The 22,429-nt window shown below is 48.5% G+C and overlaps 1 protein-coding gene across 1 annotated transcript in view; it reads right to left on the bottom strand.

The window, feature by feature from the left end:
- Window positions 1-9,306: 9,306 nt before the first annotated feature.
- Window positions 9,307-22,429, bottom strand: part of Tmem50b (transmembrane protein 50B) — a 33,941-nt gene continuing 20,818 nt past the window's right edge. Inside the window, exons 3-7 of the mRNA XM_036204078.1 lie at window positions 21,321-21,433; window positions 16,634-16,701; window positions 15,016-15,108; window positions 12,575-12,632; window positions 9,307-11,006 (exon numbers count right to left, since the gene is read on the bottom strand). Of these exons, the coding sequence (XP_036059971.1) occupies window positions 10,961-11,006; window positions 12,575-12,632; window positions 15,016-15,108; window positions 16,634-16,701; window positions 21,321-21,433 (378 nt within the window). The 3' untranslated portion in view covers window positions 9,307-10,960. The remainder of the gene's footprint in view (window positions 11,007-12,574; window positions 12,633-15,015; window positions 15,109-16,633; window positions 16,702-21,320; window positions 21,434-22,429) is intronic.

Below are 22,429 nucleotides of genomic sequence, written 5' to 3' on the forward strand. Positions count from 1 at the left end.
ACCGAAAAAAGGAAAAGGACAAAGGAGGCACCCCCACCACAGCCCCACAACTTTTGGGTTTTAGTTCCAAATGTGGTCACGTTGACCACCAACAATAGCCACACTAAACTGGTTTTGGGATGGAATTGGTTTATAATTGTCCTGAGGCAAGAGGTGGCTGTGGTTGAGCCCCAAAGGGCACCCTGAATTGGCTGAAGGTGTCAATGAAGCTAGAGGGGAACACAGAGCCCCCCAAGGCCAGTGCGAACACTTTGTACAAGTTGGGAGTGGTCTGTCCGAGCTTATTCTCTGAGGGAGGGGCTGCCCTGGACACATCATCTACTGAGAATTCAAACGGACTAGAAATGGGCATATTTGTTGTAGTTGGTTAGTTAGTTTTGGAGTCAGGGTCTTCCTATGTAGCCCTGGCTGGTGTGGAACCATCTATGTGGAACAGGCTGGCTGTGTGGATCAAGCTGGCTTTGAGCTCACAGGACATGCGCCACCATGCCCGGAAGAAACAGGCAGTTTTACAAGGCTTTTCACCATTGTAATGGTCTACTCGGGTAGTTATTGACAACGATGTTGAGTGAGCCAATTAAAAGTTTTAAGTCCTCTTTATTTATGGCCTGAGTGGGTTTGTGCCTCTGAGAAGTCTCTTGGGGTCCAAGCTCAGGGATGCAGAGTTTTTAAAGGCAAAAACCCACAAAGACCATAACTCACATCTAAGTGAGATAGGCCAGAATGAAACGCTCATTCCTAGCAGAACCACAGTAATGATTTTAGACATAACTTGCCAATTATTTTTTAATTATATCTCCTCTAGTTATTTTAGTGTGCTTATTATTTTGGTTTTTACATCTGGACCATGCTCAAGGCCAGGGAGATCTCCGAGGCACATGTGACTGCTGTGGGGAGGGAGGTAGAGGGCTGAGCACTGTCTGAGCAAGCCCAAAATGGAGTTGGAAGAGGATGGTGTTATCTTAGGTCCTTTCACTGTTCCAGCTCAGCACATGCGGGACAGCATGAGGCCTGCCTATGGAAAGGACCAGAATATCCAAGTGAGAAAGATACCTCCCAAAGAAATGCCTGGCTCTGCCTTGTAAATAGCTAGTCAATAGCATGGATTCTTGGGCTAACTTGGAATTTTAAGTTCAGTCAAGAGAAGTTCATCATCTATTAAACATCCAGTGGGCCGCTCTCTTACTAGAGAGCGGTTATCACAGCCGAGTCTCTATCTACTAGCTAAACTCACTCCCTGTTTTTCCTCAGCTTGTGAGGCAACAACCATTTTTTTAAAGATTTATTTATTTATGTATTATGTATACAGTGTTCTGTCTGCATATATCCCTTCAGGCCAGAAGAGGGCACCAGATCTCATTGTAGAAGGTTGTGAGCCACCATGTGGGTGCTGGGAATTGAACTCAGGACCTCTGGAAGAGCAGCCAGTGCTCTTAACCTCTGAGCCATCTCTCCAGCCTGCCAACAACCATTTTACATCTTTAAATAGTTGGAGAAGCAAACAAGAGAGAGGCTGGAGAGGTGATGTCTCAGCAGCTACGGGCTTGGTGCTCTTCCAGAGGACCCACACTAAGTGGCTTAGAACCACATATAACTCCACTTCCATCTGACACCCTCTCCTAACCTCGGTGGGTACCTGCATGCATCCAGTGAACATACAGATAGGCACAAACACTACGCAAATGAATAAAAATAAAACATTTCAAGATACTTCAACTCTAGTGTCTGCGGAGTTTTATGGGAACCTTGGGAGGCTCACTCGTTCACACATGGTCTGTGGCTGCCTCTGCACCACCAGGCAGACTTGGGTATTTGCAGCAGAATGTACGGCTCACAAAGCCTGATATTTACACCACCTGGCCCTTGGGGGAAAGCTTGGGGGCCTACTCAATGAAGTGATCACGATACAGTCTCAAAAGTTTATGATTTAGAGGGGAGGAGTCAGAGATTTTAAGAGAGAGTATCGCCTTCTTGTGTGCATACTATAAAGCTTGAGGCAGGGGGAGCCGGGCACAGTTTGGGAGAACACAGGGCACACTTTGGGAGAACACAGGGCACAGTTTGGGAGAACACAGGGCACAGTTTGGGAGAACACAGGGCACAGTTTGGGAGAACACAGGACACAGTTTGGGAGAACACAGGGCACAGTTTGGGAGAACACAGGACACAGTTTGGGAGAACACAGGACACAGTTTAGGAGAACACAGGGCACAGTTTGGGAGAACACAGGGCACAGTTTGGGAGAACACAGGACTGTCATTCCTCACTGATAAGTCAGTGGACCCAGGACTAAACTGTAGGGAACCTTTGTGTAGATGAGACAAAGGCAGCTCTCTTTAAGTCATCTTATTTCCAAGTACAACAGATCTCCTTCTTAAACAGACATGCTGCCTGTGCCTTGTATTGTTCAGGACACACCCAGAGTATTCCAGGCATCCGTCTGTAACAGTGTCAAACACTGCACAGACACAAAAACAAGGTCACATTGTTTTTACTTCTCCATGAGACTTTTTTCAAAATAAAATGTTAATCTGAAAATTCACTGTTCATGGCAGGAGGTAAATACAGTTCAAGGAACATGGGAACGTCATAAGGAACTGCACCAAGTCCCGTCAGGGAGGTCTTTGGCAGGGGCAGGGGTGGGGAGGTAAATCTACATCAAAGGGCTTTCCAGTTTCTGATGCTCCAAAGGTCAAAGCTCCCATGATCCCCACACCAACCTAACATCCCCCAGTCTAGAGCAGCCACCTGCCTGCACACTTACTCTAGGGATGTAAAACCTTTGTGTGCTTCTACTGAAAACCCTAGAAGAGCATTTCCACTGCCATAACACTGCCAAGAATGAATGAGCGGAGCTGGCAGACTTAGAACAGAAGAGGGAGCACAGCCCAGTGTGGGGCCACCCACTGTGATCCCAACACTCTGAAGGCTGAAGGGTTCTAGGTCGGCCTGAGCCACGTAGGGAGGAAGACACCCAGGACCCATCTTCCACACACATGCACACACATGTGCACATCCAGACCCAACATTCACAAATAGAACAGACTTTAAAAAGAACAAAGTATGATATTTATGCACAAAAATGTCACAGTGAAACACATTTTTGTAAGCTAACCAAAAACGTAATTTTTAAAGTTTTTTAAATAATTTATTTAACTTTATTTTATGTGCATTGGTGTTAAGGTGTTAGATCCCCTGGGACTGGAGTTACAGACAGCTGTGAGCTGCCATGTGGGTGCTGGGAATTGAACCTGGGTCCTTGGGAAAAGCAGCCAGTGCTCCTAAGCCCTGAGCCATCTCTCCAGCCCCTAAAGATTTATTTTTATTTTCTGTGTGTGACCATTTTGCCTGAATATATGTCTGCTCACCATGTGCGTGCAGTTCTCTCTGGAGGTCAGAAGAGGGATCAGATTCCCCGAGGCAGAAGTTACAGATGTTTGTGAACCACATGTGGGTGCTGGGACATGAATCCCGGACTTCTGGAAGAGCAGTCAAAAATCACAGCCCCTCAAAAATACAATTTTAAAAGATTTTAAACAATAGTCATTGAAAAAAAAGGTGTGGAGACCACTGTAACTGTCCCTCTTTAAAGCATACGATGTGAATTGTGTGTCCACGTGGGTGCACATTTGTGTACTGGTGAATGCATGTGCATAGGTCAGAGGCCCACCTCAGGTGTCACCCTAACAGACTGAAGGGACACTGGCCCACTGTGGCTCTGGCAGGCCTTGCCTGTCCCCACCCCCTCTGCCTTGCTAAAAACTGTTAGATTACATTCCTGAAGCTCGCCCCCAAGGCCTGTTCTCTGATTTGGCCGCTTCCTCCTCCTGAGGCTGACGACCAAGGTCCAGCTATAGAAGTATTGAAGTCCAGCAATCAAAGGCCCCCTTGGCTCACCTAATTAATATGCCCAATTAAAATGAAACACCTCATCCTAACGTGGGATTTCCCCCTCATACCTTTATAAACCGCCATTTTCCTGTGGGCCACGTCTGTCTGCTCTCTATCCAGACAGTCCTTTGTCCTCCAGGACTCTGCTCCTCTCCCTTCTTCCCTTCCCCTTCTCTCCTGTCCTCTGTCTCCTCTTTAGCTCATTCCCTGCCCTCTGCCCTCTGGGGCAAATAAATCTCTTTAATTTCAATCAAGAGCACACATTTTATAGAGTTCTAATTTTTAAAAAATGCATGGGGGTGGGCGATGTTTGACCTCGTTTCAACCCAGGGCTTCCCAAGCTCTTTGACATCACAGTTTTTCCTGGGTCCCGGAAAGGCCCTGAGTGTTCTGGGAGCAGCTCGGGAATTTCAGGCTGAGTGAAGAGCAGGGTTTTGGGGTCATGGAGAAAGTCTGAGTCACTAAGGAGTTACTTGACCTCTCTGGCCCCAAGTCAGAACTGCAGCGGAAAGAATATAGGACACACTGTTCCCACAGCTGTCTATATGGAGCAGAAAAATTACTCAGGCTGCCCAGAAGCTGGGTGGTTAAATTGGCAGCCATAAAACATGGGAGGGGTGGTGACCATCACAGAAATGTCAAAAACCACCAGCGTGAAAAGGGACTAAAGCATGTGCAAGGCGGGCGGGGATGCGCATGCGCGCGCGTGTGTGTGTGTGTGTGTGTGTGTGTGTGTGTGTGTGTGTGTGTGCGCGCGCTCCCTAGCCCCCACCACATACCCCCATTACTCAGGCCCACACTGGCCAGCACTCTACTTGCTAAAATGTGTTGTGATCCCAGGATCAATACTTGGGGAGATTTCCTTATCCTTTAAGGGTATGTGCAGAGTAATCTAAGTCCCCTGATGAGCAGGTGGACAAGACCGCTCTTCGTTTCTGCTCTATGGTGGAAATGGGTGTCTGGCCTCCCTGATGACACGTCCACCTCTTTTGCTCTTGTTGGGGTCTAACGTGGCTTCTGAGGGCCAAGTTCAAGGGCTGTCTAGTGCTTGTAGCTACAGGAAGGTGGTGATGGCGGGTCCAATGGAACATGTCAACAGTATCAATTAAACAGAGTGCAATGCCCACAAAGCTGATCACTTGAGGACAACATTCCGACAAGTGGCTCTCAGGAACCAAATATTGTCCTTGCTCCAGGGACAGTTGTTTGGTACTCTCTAAACCAGTGTCCCCAGAACCAATCTAGGGAGAAAATCAGTGGATTTGGGCATCAAGTAACAGGTTTGCTTCTCACAGGGAAAAAAGAGGTGGACACCTGGAGTGGCTATGGGGACAGGTGGACACCTGGAGTGGCTGTGGGGACAGGTGGACACCTGGAGTGGCTATGGGGCAGGTGGACACCTGGAGTGGCTGTGGGGACAGGTGGACACCTGGAGTGGCTATGGGGCAGGTGGAGGACACCTGGAGTGGATATGGGGACAGGTGGACACCTGGGGCGGCTATGGGGACAGGTGGACACCTGGAGTGGATATGGGGACAGGTAGACACCTGGGGCGGCTATGGGGACAGGTGGAGGACACCTGGAGTGGATATGGGGACAGGTGGGCACCTGGAGTGGTTATGGGGACAGGTGGACACCTGGAGTGGCTATGGGGACAGGTGGAGGACACCTGGAGTGGCTATGGGGACAGGTGGGCACCTGGAGTGGTTATGGGGACAGGTGGACACCTGGAGTGGCTATGGGGACAGGTGGACACCTGGAGTGGCTATGGGGACAGGTGGACACCTGGAGTGGCTATGGGGACAGGTGGAGGACACCTGGAGTGGCTATGGGGCAGGTGGACACCTGGAGTGGCTATGGGGACAGGTGGACACCTGGAGTGGCTATGGAGACAGGTGGACACCTGGAGTGGATATGGGGACAGGTGGACACCTGGAGTGGCTATGGGGCAGGTGGACACCTGGAGTGGATATGGGGACAGGTGGACACCTGGGGCGGCTATGGGGACAGGTGGACACCTGGGGCGGCTATGGGGCAGGTGGAGGACACCTGGAGTGGCTATGGGGACAGGTGGACACCTGGGGCGGCTATGGGGACAGGTGGACACCTAGAGTGGATATGGGGACAGGTGGACACCTGGAGTGGCTATGGGGACAGGTGGACACCTGGAGCGGCTATGGGGCAGGTGGAGGACACCTGGAGTGGCTATGGGGACAGGTGGACACCTGGGGCGGCTATGGGGACAGGTGGACACCTGGAGTGGATATGGGGACAGGTGGACACCTGGAGTGGCTATGGGGACAGGTGGACACCTGGAGTGGCTATGGGGACAGGTGGACACCTGGAGTGGCTATGGGGACAGGTGGACACCTGGAGTGGATATGGGGACAGGTGGACACCTGGAGTGGCTATGGGGCAGGTGGAGGACACCTGGAGTGGATATGGGGACAGGTGGACACCTGGAGTGGCTATGGGGCAGGTGGACACCTGGAGTGGATATGGGGACAGGTGGACACCTGGGCCGGCTATGGGGACAGGTGGACACCTAGAGTGGATATGGGGACAGGTGGACACCTGGGGCGGCTATGGGGCAGGTGGAGGACACCTGGAGTGGCTATGGGGACAGGTGGACACCTGGGGCGGCTATGGGGACAGGTGGACACCTGGGGCGGCTATGGGGACAGGTGGACACCTAGAGTGGATATGGGGACAGGTGGACACCTGGAGTGGCTATGGGGCAGGTGGACACCTGGAGTGGATATGGGGACAGGTGGACACCTGGGGCGGCTATGGGGACAGGTGGACACCTGGAGCGGCTATGGGGCAGGTGGAGGACACCTGGAGTGGCTATGGGGACAGGTGGACACCTGGGGCGGCTATGGGGCAGGTGGAGGACACCTGGAGTGGCTATGGGGACAGGTGGACACCTGGGGCGGCTATGGGGACAGGTGGTCACCTAGAGTGGATATGGGGACAGGTGGACACCTAGAGTGGATATGGGGACAGGTAGACACCTGGGGCGGCTATGGGGACAGGTGGACACCTGGAGTGGCTATGGGGACAGGTGGACACCTGGGGCGGCTATGGGGACAGGTGGACACCTGGGGAGGCTATGGGGACAGGTGGACACCTGGAGCGGCTATGGGGACAGGTGGACACCTGGAGTGGCTATGGGGACAGGTGGACACCTGGAGTGGCTATGGGGACAAGTAGACACCTGGGGCGGCTATGGGAACAGGTGGACACCTGGAGTGGTTATGGGGACAGGTGAAGGACACCTGGGTTGGCTATGGGAACACGTGGTAGAGGTCTTATGGTGACATGTTATTTAGCTTAATTTAATCATTTCACAATGTGTTTTTAAAAACTACAGCCCCATGTGGTGGCATAAATAAATAAATAAATAACAGCTGTTGTGCTTAATCTCAGAAGTTAGGATGCAGATGTCAGAGTTCAGGGCCAGCTGATCTACAGAGCAAGATCTAGGACAGCCTGGGCTACACAGAGACACCCTGTCTTGAAAAACAAAACAAAACAATAATAATAAATAAAAGTAAAAAACACTACTTTGTACCTTCATATTCATACCATACCATTTAATATCCTGTAAGAAACTACAAGCTGCTGGGCAGTGGTGGCACACACCTTTAATCCCAGCACTTGAGAGGCAGAGGCAGGAGGATCTTGTGAGTTCAAGGCCAGCCTGGTCTACAGAGTGAGTTCCAGGACAGGCAGAGCTGTTATACAGAGAGACCCAGTCTCAGGGGGAAAAAAAGTGCAAGAATTAATGAAATTCAGGGAATGAGAATAAGAAGTGTGAGCTCTTTAAATATCAAACAGTTTATGCAAACAAATTAGTTTATTTTTAAGAAAACAAAATCATAATAAAAAACTATTTCTAAGAAAATAGGGATGAGCTGTAAAAAGGAAAATTGTGTCACTATTTCCTTAAGGTAAAAACCGATTCTACAAGGAATTCAACGTGTCCTGGTTCCTTCAACAATTCTCAGAAAAGAACTGGGCCTGTCAATCACAGCAATTGTCAATTCCTGTTTTTTATCCAGAAGGAAACCAGCTCCCAGAGTGGTGCAAATGATTCTTGCTCAGTGACCCCAGATGTACTGAGCAGAACTGACTGCCACAAGTAATCATCCTGCCTACACAGACAGACACGCATACACACAGAGAATGACAACACACAGACAGACAGACAGACTGCCTGACTGACAGAGAAAGACACACACACAGACACACGGACACATACAGATATACAAAATGATAAGACACACACACACACACATATACACAAAAATAATACTAAAAGAAGTCCAAACCTTCACATTTTAATCAGAATAATCAAGTGTTCAGGATAGTACATGGAAGAATTGGGGTAAACAGAGCCTGTTTCCTATGAAACAATTAAATCTGAAATGAGTGATAGAGAAAGGTGGGCTGGAGAAACAGTTTAGCAGTTCAGTGCACTGGCTGCTCTTGCAGAGGACTCAGGTTTGGTTCCTCGTACCCAAATAGCTGCTCACAACTGTCTGTAACCCGGGTTCTAGAGGATCCAACACGATTTTCTTGCCTCTTCTGGCATCAGGTATACACGTGGTTCATATACATCCACACAGGAAAAACTCGCATACATATAAAATAAAGTAATAACGAATATATTTTAAGTGATCCTAAACTGACAGCATGATTGGACTATTTCTCCCATGAGAACATAAATTCAACCTGTCCACTGCAAACACTCTTGAGTTTCCTACAAGAGATGAAGCTACGTGGTTAGACACCAGCAACCTTTCAGTCTTCACAGCTTGGTGTGTCTGTGCACGCTGGTGCCTTAGAGGGGATCCAAGTGTGTCTTCATCAGTGGCAACAGGAGTCACTGCAGCAGGGAGGCTAAGAAGACGGACCAGGCAGCCAGGAAAGAGCCTGCCAGGCCAGCATGAGGACACCAGTTTGATCTACAGAACCCAAGTGAACCGAGGCACAATGGCACATGCCTGCAATCCTGGTTCTGGGGAGGCAGAGACTGCGGGTTCTCACTGAGCAGCCAGCCTAGACTAATTTGTGATCCCCTGGGTCCCAGTGAGGGACTGTCTCAGAAAACAAGGTGGAGAAGAGGTCTCCAACACACATGCACACACATGCATATATGTGTGCACACACACAAACAGTAACACAGGCTGTGTGTGGTGGCCCATGTCTTTAATCTTAGCACTTGGGAGGCAGGTCTCTGTGAATTCAAGGCCAGCCTGGTCTACATTTTGAGTTCCAGGGCAGCCATAGCTAATAGGGAGACCCTGTCTTGAAACAACCAAAAAAAAAAAAAGCACAGTGAGGCCTCAGAGTGGCCCACAGGACGCTCTGACAACATGGCCCCCATACAGAAGAGTCAGCAGTCTTGGGTTGAGTGACAAGTAACGCGAGACCTTTATTAAGAGAACCGTGTGCACTGGAGACAATCACCAAGGAGGACTCTACTGACTCACAATACCCGTGAGAGAATGCTAACATCACCGCTCCCATCTAATGAGACAACAAACAGAGAATCAACACACTTGCTCTCAAGTTCATGACTAGCCATGAATAGAAAAGAAGCCACCAGCATTTGTAGTGGGTCCTCGGGCTGCCCTTCATAGACCTCCACACTGGCGCGCTCCAGGCTGTGTCTTCTCCTTGTTCATCAACGATTCTTGGATAGGGTTAACTTGGACAACAAAGAATGAACAGAAGGCAGGTTTCATGGTTCATTTTCCCCAGCACACCTAACTGTACAGTATGTGTGAGAAGGATATTTTATTGCATTAGATTCTAAGAAGGGAAATGTGTGATTCGCTCTGTAGTTTTCTGGAAGAGAGACAAAGCCGGCATTTGAGGGAAATGATGAAGCGAGACGCATGTAGATGAAGGCGCAGCGATCGGCAGCTGCCTCACACACTGTGCTTGGTGAGGCCTCCCTCTCAGGAAGGCGAGCTCAGGAAACTAAGGCCTGCATTCGAAGTTGCATATGCTACTGTCGATATTTCTGTTTGACAGCAAAAGGCAGTATAAAAATCCCTCAGTTCAAAGTGCAACACGGAATCTTTACAACAAAGGAAAGGCCCACAGAAACACACACTCCAAGGTGGTGAAGAGCGTCTGGAGTGGAATGTGAACTTTCAGGACACCGCACATACACTGTGCAGCATCCGGTCACCCAGGGCCTGAGGGCTAGAGCACAGGGACTCAGGACTAAGACTCCAATGTCCGACTTTGGAAGAAGTCTGTATCTTTAGCTAATTATTCTACTTCTTGTGACATGCGTCTGAACCACACCTGACTCAGGGTCACTCGCTTGAGTGTGTGATGCGGAAGGTGTTGAGTCTTACAAGACAGCCGGGAACATCGAAGCTGTGTGGTAAGGTGGGGAGCACATTGCTCAGCTGCCTACCGTCTTTTTCTAGTAACTCTAAAAAATGGAGTTTTTCTGAGAGTGTGTTATCCCTTCTTAAATAAAAGTCATGTTAGAGAAATGATTTTTAAAGGGAGCTTTCAAACTAGTCCTTTGGGCATTTAAAAATCTTCATATAAAAAGTTCTTTAATACATACACACAAACATTTGTTCCTTTAAAAATAATCTCATTTCCAAGCCAAAATAAATTACAATTGGCAGAAATACCTTCTCTAATAGCTCAGAGCTTCTTCTAGAGTCACGGAGCTGTATATTTTGCACATTTTCAAATATCAAAGGTACTGAGACAGGAATACCTCTAAACACCAAGACAACAGAACCCTGGCTTGGGACACATACCAGCCTTAGAGGCTTGAGAATAAAAACCTGACATTCAGCATCGTGTATTACGTGTTGTGTAGTCATATATTATATACATATTAACTTGTCCAATCAATGAAAAACCTAGACATTTTGCAAAAGCAATTCAGAACTCAGGGCATGAAACTGTGAGGAAATAGAACACTGAGTACCTGCACAGTCTGTTCCATTTGGCAATGTGTAAATTATACCAGAGATAAAGTTATCTACGAAGAGAACAAGAGGAGGGTGCAATTCGAGAGGCGATCTCAGGTCCAGAGCTCTTCGGTTCTTCCAAATTTGTAGATCAGAGTGCTGGAAAGGGATGGACAAAGCTGTGAGGTGACATGACTGGCAGTACAGGGTTCGAGTCTAAGCGGCTGTGAGGGGCATGCCCGGTTATCAGTGTCTAAAACCAAATGCAGGATCAGAGGAGTTGTGGGGGGGTGCTCACTTTATAAAGCAGCTGCAGGGGGTGTCAGGGGGTGAAGAACACCCCGCTATGCCTGGACAGCTACAACGTAGGAAAGACGTCTGAGAGAGGGGCAGCCTGTGGCGGTGGTGGGTACAAGGCCACTTCACAGCTCTAAGAGCTCCTTTATCTGTGCCATGGCCACTGAAACGTGCTAAAACAGACCAGACTGTAATTCTCCATTCCTTAGCAATTACTGTAGGCTGAATACCGGACTGCACCAGGCCTCTGGCTAAGTGCTGGGACATAGTTGAATCAAAATGAACCAATGTGCTCCCTGGGGAACAAAGAGTCTCGTGAGGGCGATGCCTGGTGCACGCCAAAGTCCAACTGTAAAAATATGCTGTGAAGGAGTGCATGTGGTGTCTTCCGTAACAGCTAAGAAGCATCTGACCCCATCAGCCCACCACCTGGGAGTCAGAGGCAGGAGGGTCAGAAGTTCAGGGTCATCCTTCACTGTGGTGAGCTTGAGGCCAGCCTGAGATACACAAAACTTGGGCTAAAACACACTGTATCAAACAAAACAGGATACCAAAAACCACAATCCCAGCAAACTGCATGGGAAGCTACAAATCGGGGGAAAGCCCCAAACTGAAAGGTAAGTAGAAACAATCAGTGGATGAAAACAGCGCAGGCCTTAGACAAGGACATCAAAAGAGTTTTAAACAGTCAGGTGTGCTCACCCGAACAGACACACACAGCACGCTAAGGAGAGACAAGGAAGACACCAGAAGACCTGAGCTGAGCTTCTAGGGCTGAAAACACAGTGTCTGGGGTGAGCAGTCGTCCTGGACACTGAAGAAGCTCAGCTCAGCGAGCCTCAAGACAGAACACTAGGAACTAGCCAATGGGCATGGGGAGAAGACAAAGGAAAAGCACACCGCGGGGGCGGGGCGGGGCGGGGCGGGGCCACGCAGCTCAGCGACTTCTACAAGTCCAACAGGCCGATCTGCACTCTGAGGCTGAGGCAGGAGGATCATGGGAACCTGGAGTTGGAGGGCAGCCTAGGCAACACAGAAAGCATTATTGGGGGGGGGGGGGGTAGGAGAAAAGGAGGGGAGGAGGTGCAGGAGGGCGGAGGGGGGGCAGTGACAGGAGGAGCGGCGGTCATCACCACGGCCCAGTGCTACTATACATAGAAACCTAGAACCCAAGGAAGACAAGATGGCAGAAAAACAGTCAAAGAAAGATTTACAAGTCTGAATTTCATGAAATCTATAGACTGATTTTTTTTAACGCAATGAAACATGAAGAAAACGGCACCACTGGGTGGCACAACCACCTGCAATTTCCAGTTGCAGGGGAACTGACACCCTCTTCAAGTCTCCTCACCAGACACTCGTGTGCACACAAGATAAAAATCAACCGTTCTTAAAAACTAAAAGAGAGCAAAGGACATTAGACAACTTACCTAAAAAATATAAGAGCGTTTTGAAAGAACACAGCTAGTCCAGGATAAACATCAATATCTGCACACAGAAATGGAACAGGTTAGAGGAGAAACAGCCATTCAGAGTGACAGGCTCTGTGCATTAGAATACAGGACATTTATGCACCAACTCTGAGATGTCTGCAATGGAACAAATGATTTCGTTCCCTGAAACAAAAGATTGCTTTTCCTCTAGATAAACGTCATCAGGCTCTCTCTGTCTAACTCCTAGGGCTTAGCTCAGGCCACATCAAAGGTGCTCTGACTGGGCTCCAGCCATGTGGGAGCAGCAGGACCACTTCAGTCCAGGAGACTGCGGCCAGTCTGGGAAACAGTGAGATACCGTTCAAAAACAAAACAAACAAACAAAAACAGTGCCAAGAAAGCAAAACACCTTTGCCTGGTAAGGCCAACGCAGAATTTTAAAAGGGAGTTGGCCACATTCCTGATTCTTTAAATTAAAGGGACTCACTCCCTTCCATGAGTTCACGTGTGACATCATCGAAATGGGAGTGATACAAAAGGACCACCATGTTCTTTCCCTGGCTGAAGGAATCAGCTAATATAGCCACAAAAGATGCGAGTTTTGCTAAACTGTAACTATGGATGTAAAAACCACTGGCCATGATAAAGACACTCCTTTACACTTCGAGCTTTTGGGAGCATAGAAAGAATGAAACAGCAGGTTTGTTGGAGAGCTCCGAGTCTGAGCTGAGTTCTTGGTGTTGACTCCTAATTCTGTTACCGACTAAATGAAGTGAGCAGGTTACTAAACCTCAATGTCTTAATTTTCTCTTCTGTAGAATGGGCATTCTAACAGTGTCCACCACACAGGGAGTGGGAATTGAAAAGATGACCCTGTGTAATGTTTGCAACAGTACTTGGACCACTAAGTGATACCAGATGTAAACCCCTTATCTAAAACACTTGGGATCAGATTTCGGTTTTAGATTTGGGAACATATGCATATGCATATCTTGGGAATGGGATCCCAAGTGTGTTCAGTTGGGACCCAACATGAAGATCAGTTATGTTGCACATAAACCTTCACACACAGTGTGAAAGTGATTTTATAGAATGGTTTTAGTACACCTGTTTTAATTTTGGTTTTGTTTAGGTTTTGGAGACAGAGTTTCTCTGTGTAGCTCTGGTTGTCCTGGAATTTGCTCTGTAGACCAGAGATCCATCTGTCTCTTTGTCCCAAGTGCTGGGATCAAAGGCGTGTGCCCCACTGCCTGGTTTAGTCCACCTGTTTTGACTGTGACGCACCACAGGACCCGTGGTGACTTCAGGACCCGGAGTCATGTCAGAACTCAGTTTCTGTTTCCAATTTCAGATTTCAAATTTTCATATTATAGATATTCAATGTACACATAAATGGTAGCTGCTATTATAAATTTTAATAGTTCAAGAAAAGCTATATAGTGAAATGTGAACTATGTCAGAAATGGCCCCAGGACTAAAAGTACACTCATTCTTAAGTGAGGAAGTTTACGGAATAAGCATCGCTGACAGAATCAGGAGGAGCCCGAACTGAGAGGATCCTCACTGTGAACTGTTTTTAAGATTAAGACAAAGGAAGAGGGCTGGAGAGGTGGCTCAGAGGTTAAGAGCACTGGCTGCTCTTCCAGAGGTCCTGAGTTCAATTCCCAGCACCCACACGGTAGCTCACAACCATCTGTAATGAGATCTGGTGCTCTTCTGTGTACATAATAAGTAAATAAATCTTAAAAAAAAAAAAAAAAAGACACAAGAAGACCATAACTTCACAAGGGTTCCTGACGTGTACAGGAGTGCTACTTATCTTCCCTAGAGGGACAGGAAACAGTTGTCTGTCTCTCGGGGGACGAGCAGAACCATTGCCTAGCGCTGGCCCTCTACTGTGAGCTCCACTTCTGAGTTCTACCTTAGCCTGGAAACAAACTAAAAACGAACGGATATTGTGCAGCACCCCAGGCGTGTCTGGTGTGTCATCCCCCAGCCAAACACTCAACTCAGTTCCACTCCTGCAATACTATGCTTGGAATACTTAGAATAAATGTGGTAAAGACTACATGAGCCATATGTCCATTCAGATCAAGTTTCCTTGCAAACCAGGAAAAAGAAGCTTGATTGTCGGTATTCTGGGCATAAAGGGACGGATACAACAGACCGGGATCAGTTTCTCACGGCAAGACCTAGCACCTAGCTGCCCAAGGGAAGGCGATCAGAAGCTCTAGAGATAGCTGTGAGGAGCTGGGCTGTGAGGGCTGGGATTTCCTACGGGCATCCCACTCGCAAAGACAGGCTTTATTACCAGGGGTCTTCACACAGTGGAAGAATTTAACCTACTCCAATAATCGCACATGTTTACTCCAAATGGACCGGACAGACCAGGCCAAACATAAAGCTCACTAGGACTTAAAGGAGAAATGCACACTTACTCTGAGTAACGTATGCACCGAAAAGAATCCACATGGAAGCAATAAGTGACCCGAACATCAGCATGAAACCAATGAAGAGCCAGACGCGAGCACCTGTGTGTAGAGAAGAGGCTTCACAACGCTGTCCACCTTCGCAGCTCTGTAACGGCTTATAACCGGGCAGCACTGCAGACGCTGGCTTAGTGTGCGTGGTTTGTGTACACACACACACACACACACACACACACACACACACACACACAACAAAGAAGCTAAAAAGGGCTAGACAACTTGGAAAAGAAGAAAAGTTACCTCTTTACTTCTAGAGAAACTAATATCTGAGCAATTATTGACTAAATTGGCTTATTAAACCATAACTGAATCTTGCTGCACACATAATCAAATAATTGCTGTATCAGATAACCACCTCCAGCAGACGGGAGTGCCTTAGGTCGGGGTCCCCCTGAATCAGTGTGCTTCTAACAGCGGCACACCCCCACCACAGCCACACCATTGCACAGTAGTGTCGTTAGGGACAGTCTGACTGCTCTATAAGGAAGACAATCATGGACATCTAGAGACTCAGTGACAATTATCTGGATACTCAAGTGGATTCAACCCATTTTTGGAAAGCAGGAGTGATGGTCAACCTATTTTCTTTTTTAGATTTATTTATTTATTATGTATACAGTGTTCTGTCTGCATATATCCCTGCAGGTCAGAAGAGAGCACCAGATCTCATTACAGATGGTTGCTGGGAATTGAACTCGGGACCTCCAGAAGAACTTCCAGTGCTCTTAACCTCTGAGCCATTTCTCCAGCCCGTGATAGTCAGTTTTGACCGTCAGTCTGATGAGACTGAAAGTCTCCCTGGAAATGCATCTGGGCACGTCCGTATGGGTGTTTCTAGACTGGTTAATTGGGATGGGAGACTCGCCCTGTGTGGGTGCCACCACTCCATGGGTTCTAAACAGAAAGAACAATCTGGCTGGGAAATGGCTCAGTCAGTCGAGCCCTGCCGCACAGGCATGAGGACCGTGGACAAGATCTCCCACGCCTACATGTTAATAAGAAGCCAAATGCAGCAGTGCACACACATGCCCCAGCATGTGGTGGGCGGAAACAGGCAGATCCTTGGGGCCCACTGCCAACCAAATCCACGAACTCCAGGATCAGTGAGAGACCCTGTCTACAACTTAAGGGTAGGACTGGAGAGATGGATCAGCTGGTAAGAGGACTGACTTGCTGCTCTTGCAGAAGACCCAGGTTCAGTTCCCAGTACCTGTGGGGCAGCTTACAACCATCTGCACTTCAGTTTCAAGGGACCTAACATCCTCTTCTGGCCTCCTGGGCACCAGGCACTGCACACAGTGCACTTACATAGATGAAACAAAACCAGAGACTGCAAAGACTGCTCAGGAGGCCCTGACTCTTCTCTGGGCCCACCCCGTTCTCTGAGCACCCCTTCCGAGCTCACAGCGCCCTCCCCTGTCCTTCCGAGCTCACAGCGCCCTCACCTGTCCTTCCGAGCTCACAGCGCCCTCACCTGTCCTTCCGAGCTCACAGCGCCCTCACCTGTCCTTCCTTCCGGCTCACAGCGCCCTCACCTGTCCTTCCTTCCGGCTCACAGCGCCCTCACCTGTCCTTCCTAGGCAGCCACTGTCATAGTTGTCTCCTCTCACTTGCGCGTTGGATACAGCATTTATCCTAGAAGGACACAAAAATCAGCCAATGAGCTTTCATGTCAGGGAAATAGTCACAGACATTTGCACATCATTTCGAAGAGAAACAGACTACTTCTAACTAGAGCCAATATTTTGACAGCTATGCAGTTAACTAAACAGAAATGCAAGCACATAGAAATAGTCTTTGTGTTTGCCCTAAAGCACACCCGGAAAACGTACCACTTGTCCCAGAGAGCCTGACACAGCAGCTGTCTCCTCCCTCCTCCTCCTTTTTTCTTTCTTTAGATGCAGGGTCTCACTATTGTAGCCTTGTTATATAGAACAAGCCGGCCTCCAATTCACAGATCTATCCACCTGCTCTGCCTCCCAAACGCTGGGATTAAAGGCGTGCACCACACCGCTGGCCCTAGATTCTCATTTTATTGCCCATGTTATACATGTATATATAGATGAGACTCAGTGTTAGTTATCCCCTTTTAAAGTTTTCATTATAATAAAGAATTAGACAGGTGAGGCTGGAGATGGCTCAGTAGTTGAGAGCACCGGCTTAAAGACCAGGTTCGATTCCCAGCACCCACATGCTAGCTCACAACCATGTTTGTGGTTCCAGAGGATCCAGTGCCCTCTTCTGGCCTCCACAGGTGCTGCACACATGTGCCATACCTACACACATGCAGGCAAAATACATACCTGTACACATAAAACAAAATAAAAATAATTAAAATAAAATATTAGGCTGGGCAGTGGTGGCACACGCCTGCAATCCCAGCACTCAGGAGGCAGAGCCAGGCAGATCTCTGTGAGTTCGAGGCCAGCCTGGGCTACAGAGTGAGATCTAGGAAAGGCGCAAAGCTACACAGAGAAACCCTGTCTCGAAAAACTTAAATAAATAAATACATACATACATACATACATACATACATAAATAAATAAATAAATAAATATTAGGAAGACTAAATAGGAGCTGAGGGGCAGCTTGGTGTCAAAGCACATGTTTGGTATGAATAAGACTGTGCACGGTGAAATTGAGAGAGGTGGGAGGGAGAGGGAGGGAGGGGGGAGGGAGGGAGGGAAGGAGGGAGGGAGGGAGGACAGGTGTGCTAATAGAGGAGCTGCTTACCACAGCTTGAATGGATAGTGAACAGTTTTATCTTTCATAATATCACCTCTCCAGTCTACATACTGAGTTCCAGTAGGGATACACAGAAAGATCCTATCTCAGAATAAATGAATCAATAACTGAGCACATAATTAGAGTAAAACTTTAGGCCAAGTGTGGTGGGACACACATTTAGTCCCAGCACTTGGGGGGCAGAGGCAGGTGGATCTCCGTGAGTTCTAAGAAAGTTTGGTCTGTATTGCAAGTTCCAGGGCAGCCAGGACGACACAGTGAGACCCTGTCTCAAAAACTAAAAGGTTAAAAGACACCACACAAAAGTTTCCAAACTCTTTGTGCATCAGAGTACCAGACAAACCTTAAACTGATCTAATAAGAGAATCAAAGTCTCACTCTGACTTCACTGGAGTCCACCCTGCCCTGTGTCAGAGAGCGCATGGGAAAGCAGTAACAGTACCCAGGTAAAGACAGCACCCAGGAAAGCAGTAACAGTACCCAGGTAAAGACAGCACCCAGGAAAGCAGTAACAGTACCCAGGTAAAGACAGCGCACAGGAAAGCAGTAACAGTACCCAGGTAAAGACAGCGCACAGGAAAGCAGTAACAGTACCCAGGTAAAGACAGCACCCGGGAAAGCAGTAACAGTACCCAGGTAAAGACAGCACCCAGGAAAGCAGTAACAGTACCCAGGTAAAGACAGCGCACGGGAAAGCAGTAACAGTACCCAGGTAAAGACAGCGCACGGGAAAGCAGTAACAGTACCCAGGTAAAGACAGCGCACGGGAAAGCAGTAACAGTACCCAGGTAAAGACAGCACCCGGGAAAGCAGTAACAGTACCCAGGTAAAGACAGCACCCGGGAAAGCAGTAACAGTACCCAGGTAAAGACAGCGCACAGGAAAGCAGTAACAGTACCCAGGTAAAGACAGCGCACGGGAAAGCAGTAACAGTACCCAGGTAAAGACAGCGCACAGGAAAGCAGTAACAGTACCCAGGTAAAGACAGCACCCGGGAAAGCAGTAACAGTACCCAGGTAAAGACAGCGCACGGGAAAGCAGTAACAGTACCCAGGTAAAGACAGCGCACGGGAAAGCAGTAACAGTACCCAGGTAAAGACAGCGCACGGGAAAGCAGTAACAGTACCCAGGTAAAGACAGCACCCAGGAAAGCAGTAACAGTACCCAGGTAAAGACAGCGCACGGGAAAGCAGTAACAGTACCCAGGTAAAGACAGCACCCAGGAAAGCAGTAACAGTACCCAGGTAAAGACAGCACACAGGAAAGCAGTAACAGTACCCAGGTAAAGACAGTGCCCGGGAAAGCTGTAACAGTACCCAGGTAAAGACAGCACACAGGAGAGCAGTAACAGTACCCAGGTAAAGACAGCACCCGGGAAAGCAGTAACAGTACCCAGGTAAAGACAGCACCCGGGAAAGCAGTAACAGTACCCAGGTAAAGACAGCACCCGGGAAAGCAGTAACAGTACCCAGGTAAAGACAGCGCACGGGAAAGCAGTAACAGTACCCAGGTAAAGACAGCGCACGGGAAAGCAGTAACAGTACCCAGGTAAAGACAGCACCCAGGAAAGCAGTAACAGTACCCAGGTAAAGACAGCGCACGGGAAAGCAGTAACAGTACCCAGGTAAAGACAGCACCCAGGAAAGCAGTAACAGTACCCAGGTAAAGACAGCGCACAGGAAAGCAGTAACAGTACCCAGGTAAAGACAGCGCACAGGAAAGCAGTAACAGTACCCAGGTAAAGACAGCGCACAGGAAAGCAGTAACAGTACCCAGGTAAAGACAGCGCACAGGAAAGCAGTAACAGTACCCAGGTAAAGACAGCACCCGGGAAAGCAGTAACAGTACCCAGGTAAAGACAGCGCACGGGAAAGCAGTAACAGTACCCAGGTAAAGACAGCGCACGGGAAAGCAGTAACAGTACCCAGGTAAAGACAGCACCCAGGAAAGCAGTAACAGTACCCAGGTAAAGACAGCGCACGGGAAAGCAGTAACAGTACCCAGGTAAAGACAGTGCCCGGGAAAGCTGTAACAGTACCCAGGTAAAGACAGCGCACAGGAAAGCAGTAACAGTACCCAGGGTAAAAGCTGAGCAGTTGGATGGGGACCCAGGCCCTGAAATCCAAGGTGCTGCTGGTTCATTATAAGATGTGCTGTTAGTATTTTTTTAATCTATTTATTTATTCATGTATTTTACATATACACCAGAAGAAGGGACCAGATCCCATTGCAGATGGTTGTGAGCCACCTTGTGGGTTCTGGGAATTGAACTCTGGACCTCTGAAGAGCAGTCAGTGCTTTTAACCTCTGAGCCATCTCTCCAGCCCACTGTTAGTTTTTAATGATGCCAAGAAAAAAAAAAGTGTTTGGGCTGAAGAGATGGCTCTGTGGCTAAGGGCACTGGCTGCTCTAACAAAGGTCCCTGGTTCCATCCCTAACACTCAAGAAGTGGCTCACAAGTGTCTGAAACTCCAGTTCCAGGGGATCTGCTGTCCTCTTCTGACTTCCACAGCACCAGGCACACACGTGGTACACAGACATATGTGGGCAAACATCCACACATAGAAGGTAAGTAAATAAGAGGGAAAAGTCTACTTTTGGAAACTGACAAATAAGACCATCAAATACAAGGAAAAAGGGACGTGATCATCTTACGGCCGCTAGGAAGAAGTAACTAAATTCTACACTCATTCTAGCTTCACGAAAGGAAGACTCTTGGGCTGGCGAGATGGCTCAGTGTGTGAGGGTGCTTGCTGCTCAAGCCTGGAGCTGAGTTTGATCCTCAGAACCCACATAAAGGGGGAAGGAGAAAGCCAGCTCCACAAAGTTGTCTTCTGACCACCATACACAAAGGTATACACACACAGAGACACACACACACACACACACACACACACACAGACACACACACACACAGAGTATGTGTGTGTGTGTGTGTCTGTGTGTGTGTGTGTACAAAATTTATTTAAAAAAAAGATTATTAATAAAAGGGTAATAAAGCCGGGGGTGGTGGCACACACCTTTAATCCCAGCACTTGGGAGGCAGAGGCAGGCGGATCACTGAATTTGAGGCCAGCCTGGGCTACAAAGTGAGTTCCAGGACAGCCAAGACTGCTGCACAGAGAAGCCCGCCTTGAAGAAAAAAAAAGTCAGGGGATAAATTCAACGTGTTAAAGAGAAATCCATCAGGCTGGAGAGATGGCTCAGAGGTTAGGAGCACTGGCCGCTCTTCCAGAGGTCCTGAGTTCAATTCCAGCACCCACTTGGTGACTCACAACCCTCTATAGTGGGATCTGATGCCCTCTTCTGACATCCAGGTATGAAGACAGAGCACTCACTCATAAGAAATTTTTTTAAATTTAAAAAATTTCAAAAAAGTGGAAAAAAAAGAAGAATCCATCAAAAAAGGTCAGAGATCGTTTAGAGATCGTTTAAAAAAACCATTAAAGGTTAAGGAAGACTATTTTTTTCAAAAGGCAATGCTAAATTGAGAATCACTTCACACTTACATGAAGAAAGCCAGTGTGGAAAACACACCACAAGTGTGGAAAGCGTGGTTCAACTGCTCAGGCTTCGGGTAGACCACTGCAGCGTCGATCATTATCCACCAACCTGTAAAAAACTGAACAAGAGCCCAAGACGGCAGGGCGTTAAACTCACAGCATCGCTCGGCAATGGCCTACCTCCCCAAAGGATAAGTGAAGTACCTCTGCTTTTGTGTGAGGGCGTGCTAGATCAAAAAACTATCATTCTTGGGGTTTTACATCTGAGGATGTGAGATACCTCATCAAATCTGAGTAAGAGTCTCATCGCTCATGACTAGCCTCCTTTAACTAATCAGCAGCCTCCCTAACTAGCCAGCAGCCTCCCTAACTAGCCAGCAGCCTCCTTCACTAGCCAGCAGCCTCCTTCATTAGCCAGCAGCCTCCTTCACTAACCAGCAGCCTCCTCTAACTAGCCATCAGCCTCCCTAACTAGCCAGCAGCCTCCCTAACTAACCAGCAGCCTCCCTAACTAGCCAGCAGCCTCCTTCACTAGCCAGCAGTCTCCTTCATTAACCAGCAGCCTCCTTCACTAACCAGCAGCCTCCTCACTAGCCAGCAGCCTCCTTCACTAACCAGCAGCCTCCCTAACTAGCCAGCAGCCTCCTTCACTAACCAGCAGCCTCCCTAACTAGCCAGTAGCCTCCTTCACTAACCAGCAGCCTCCCTAACTAGCCAGTAGCCTCCTTCACTAACCAGCAGCCTCCCTAACTAGCCAGCAGCCTCCTTCTCTAACCAGCAGCCTCCTTCACTAGCCAGCAGCCTCCTTCATTAACCAGCAGCCTCCCTAACTAGCCAGCAGCCTCCTCACTAGCCAGCAGCCTCCTTCACTAACCAGCAGCCTCCTTCACTAGCCAGCAGCCTCCCTAACTAGCTAGCAGCTTCCTTCACTAACCATCAGCCTCCCTAACTAGCCAGCAGCCTCCTTCACTAACCAGCAGCCTCCTTCACTAGCCAGCAGCCTCCTCACTAGCCAGCAGCCTCCTTCACTAACCAGCAACCTCCTTCACTAACCAGGAGCCTCCTTCTCTAGCCAGCAGCCCCCTCACTAGCCAGCAGCCTCCTCACTAGCCAGC

This window comes from Onychomys torridus, chromosome 12 (assembly GCF_903995425.1).
Source record: "Onychomys torridus chromosome 12, mOncTor1.1, whole genome shotgun sequence".
Classification (NCBI taxonomy): domain Eukaryota; kingdom Metazoa; phylum Chordata; class Mammalia; order Rodentia; family Cricetidae; genus Onychomys; species Onychomys torridus.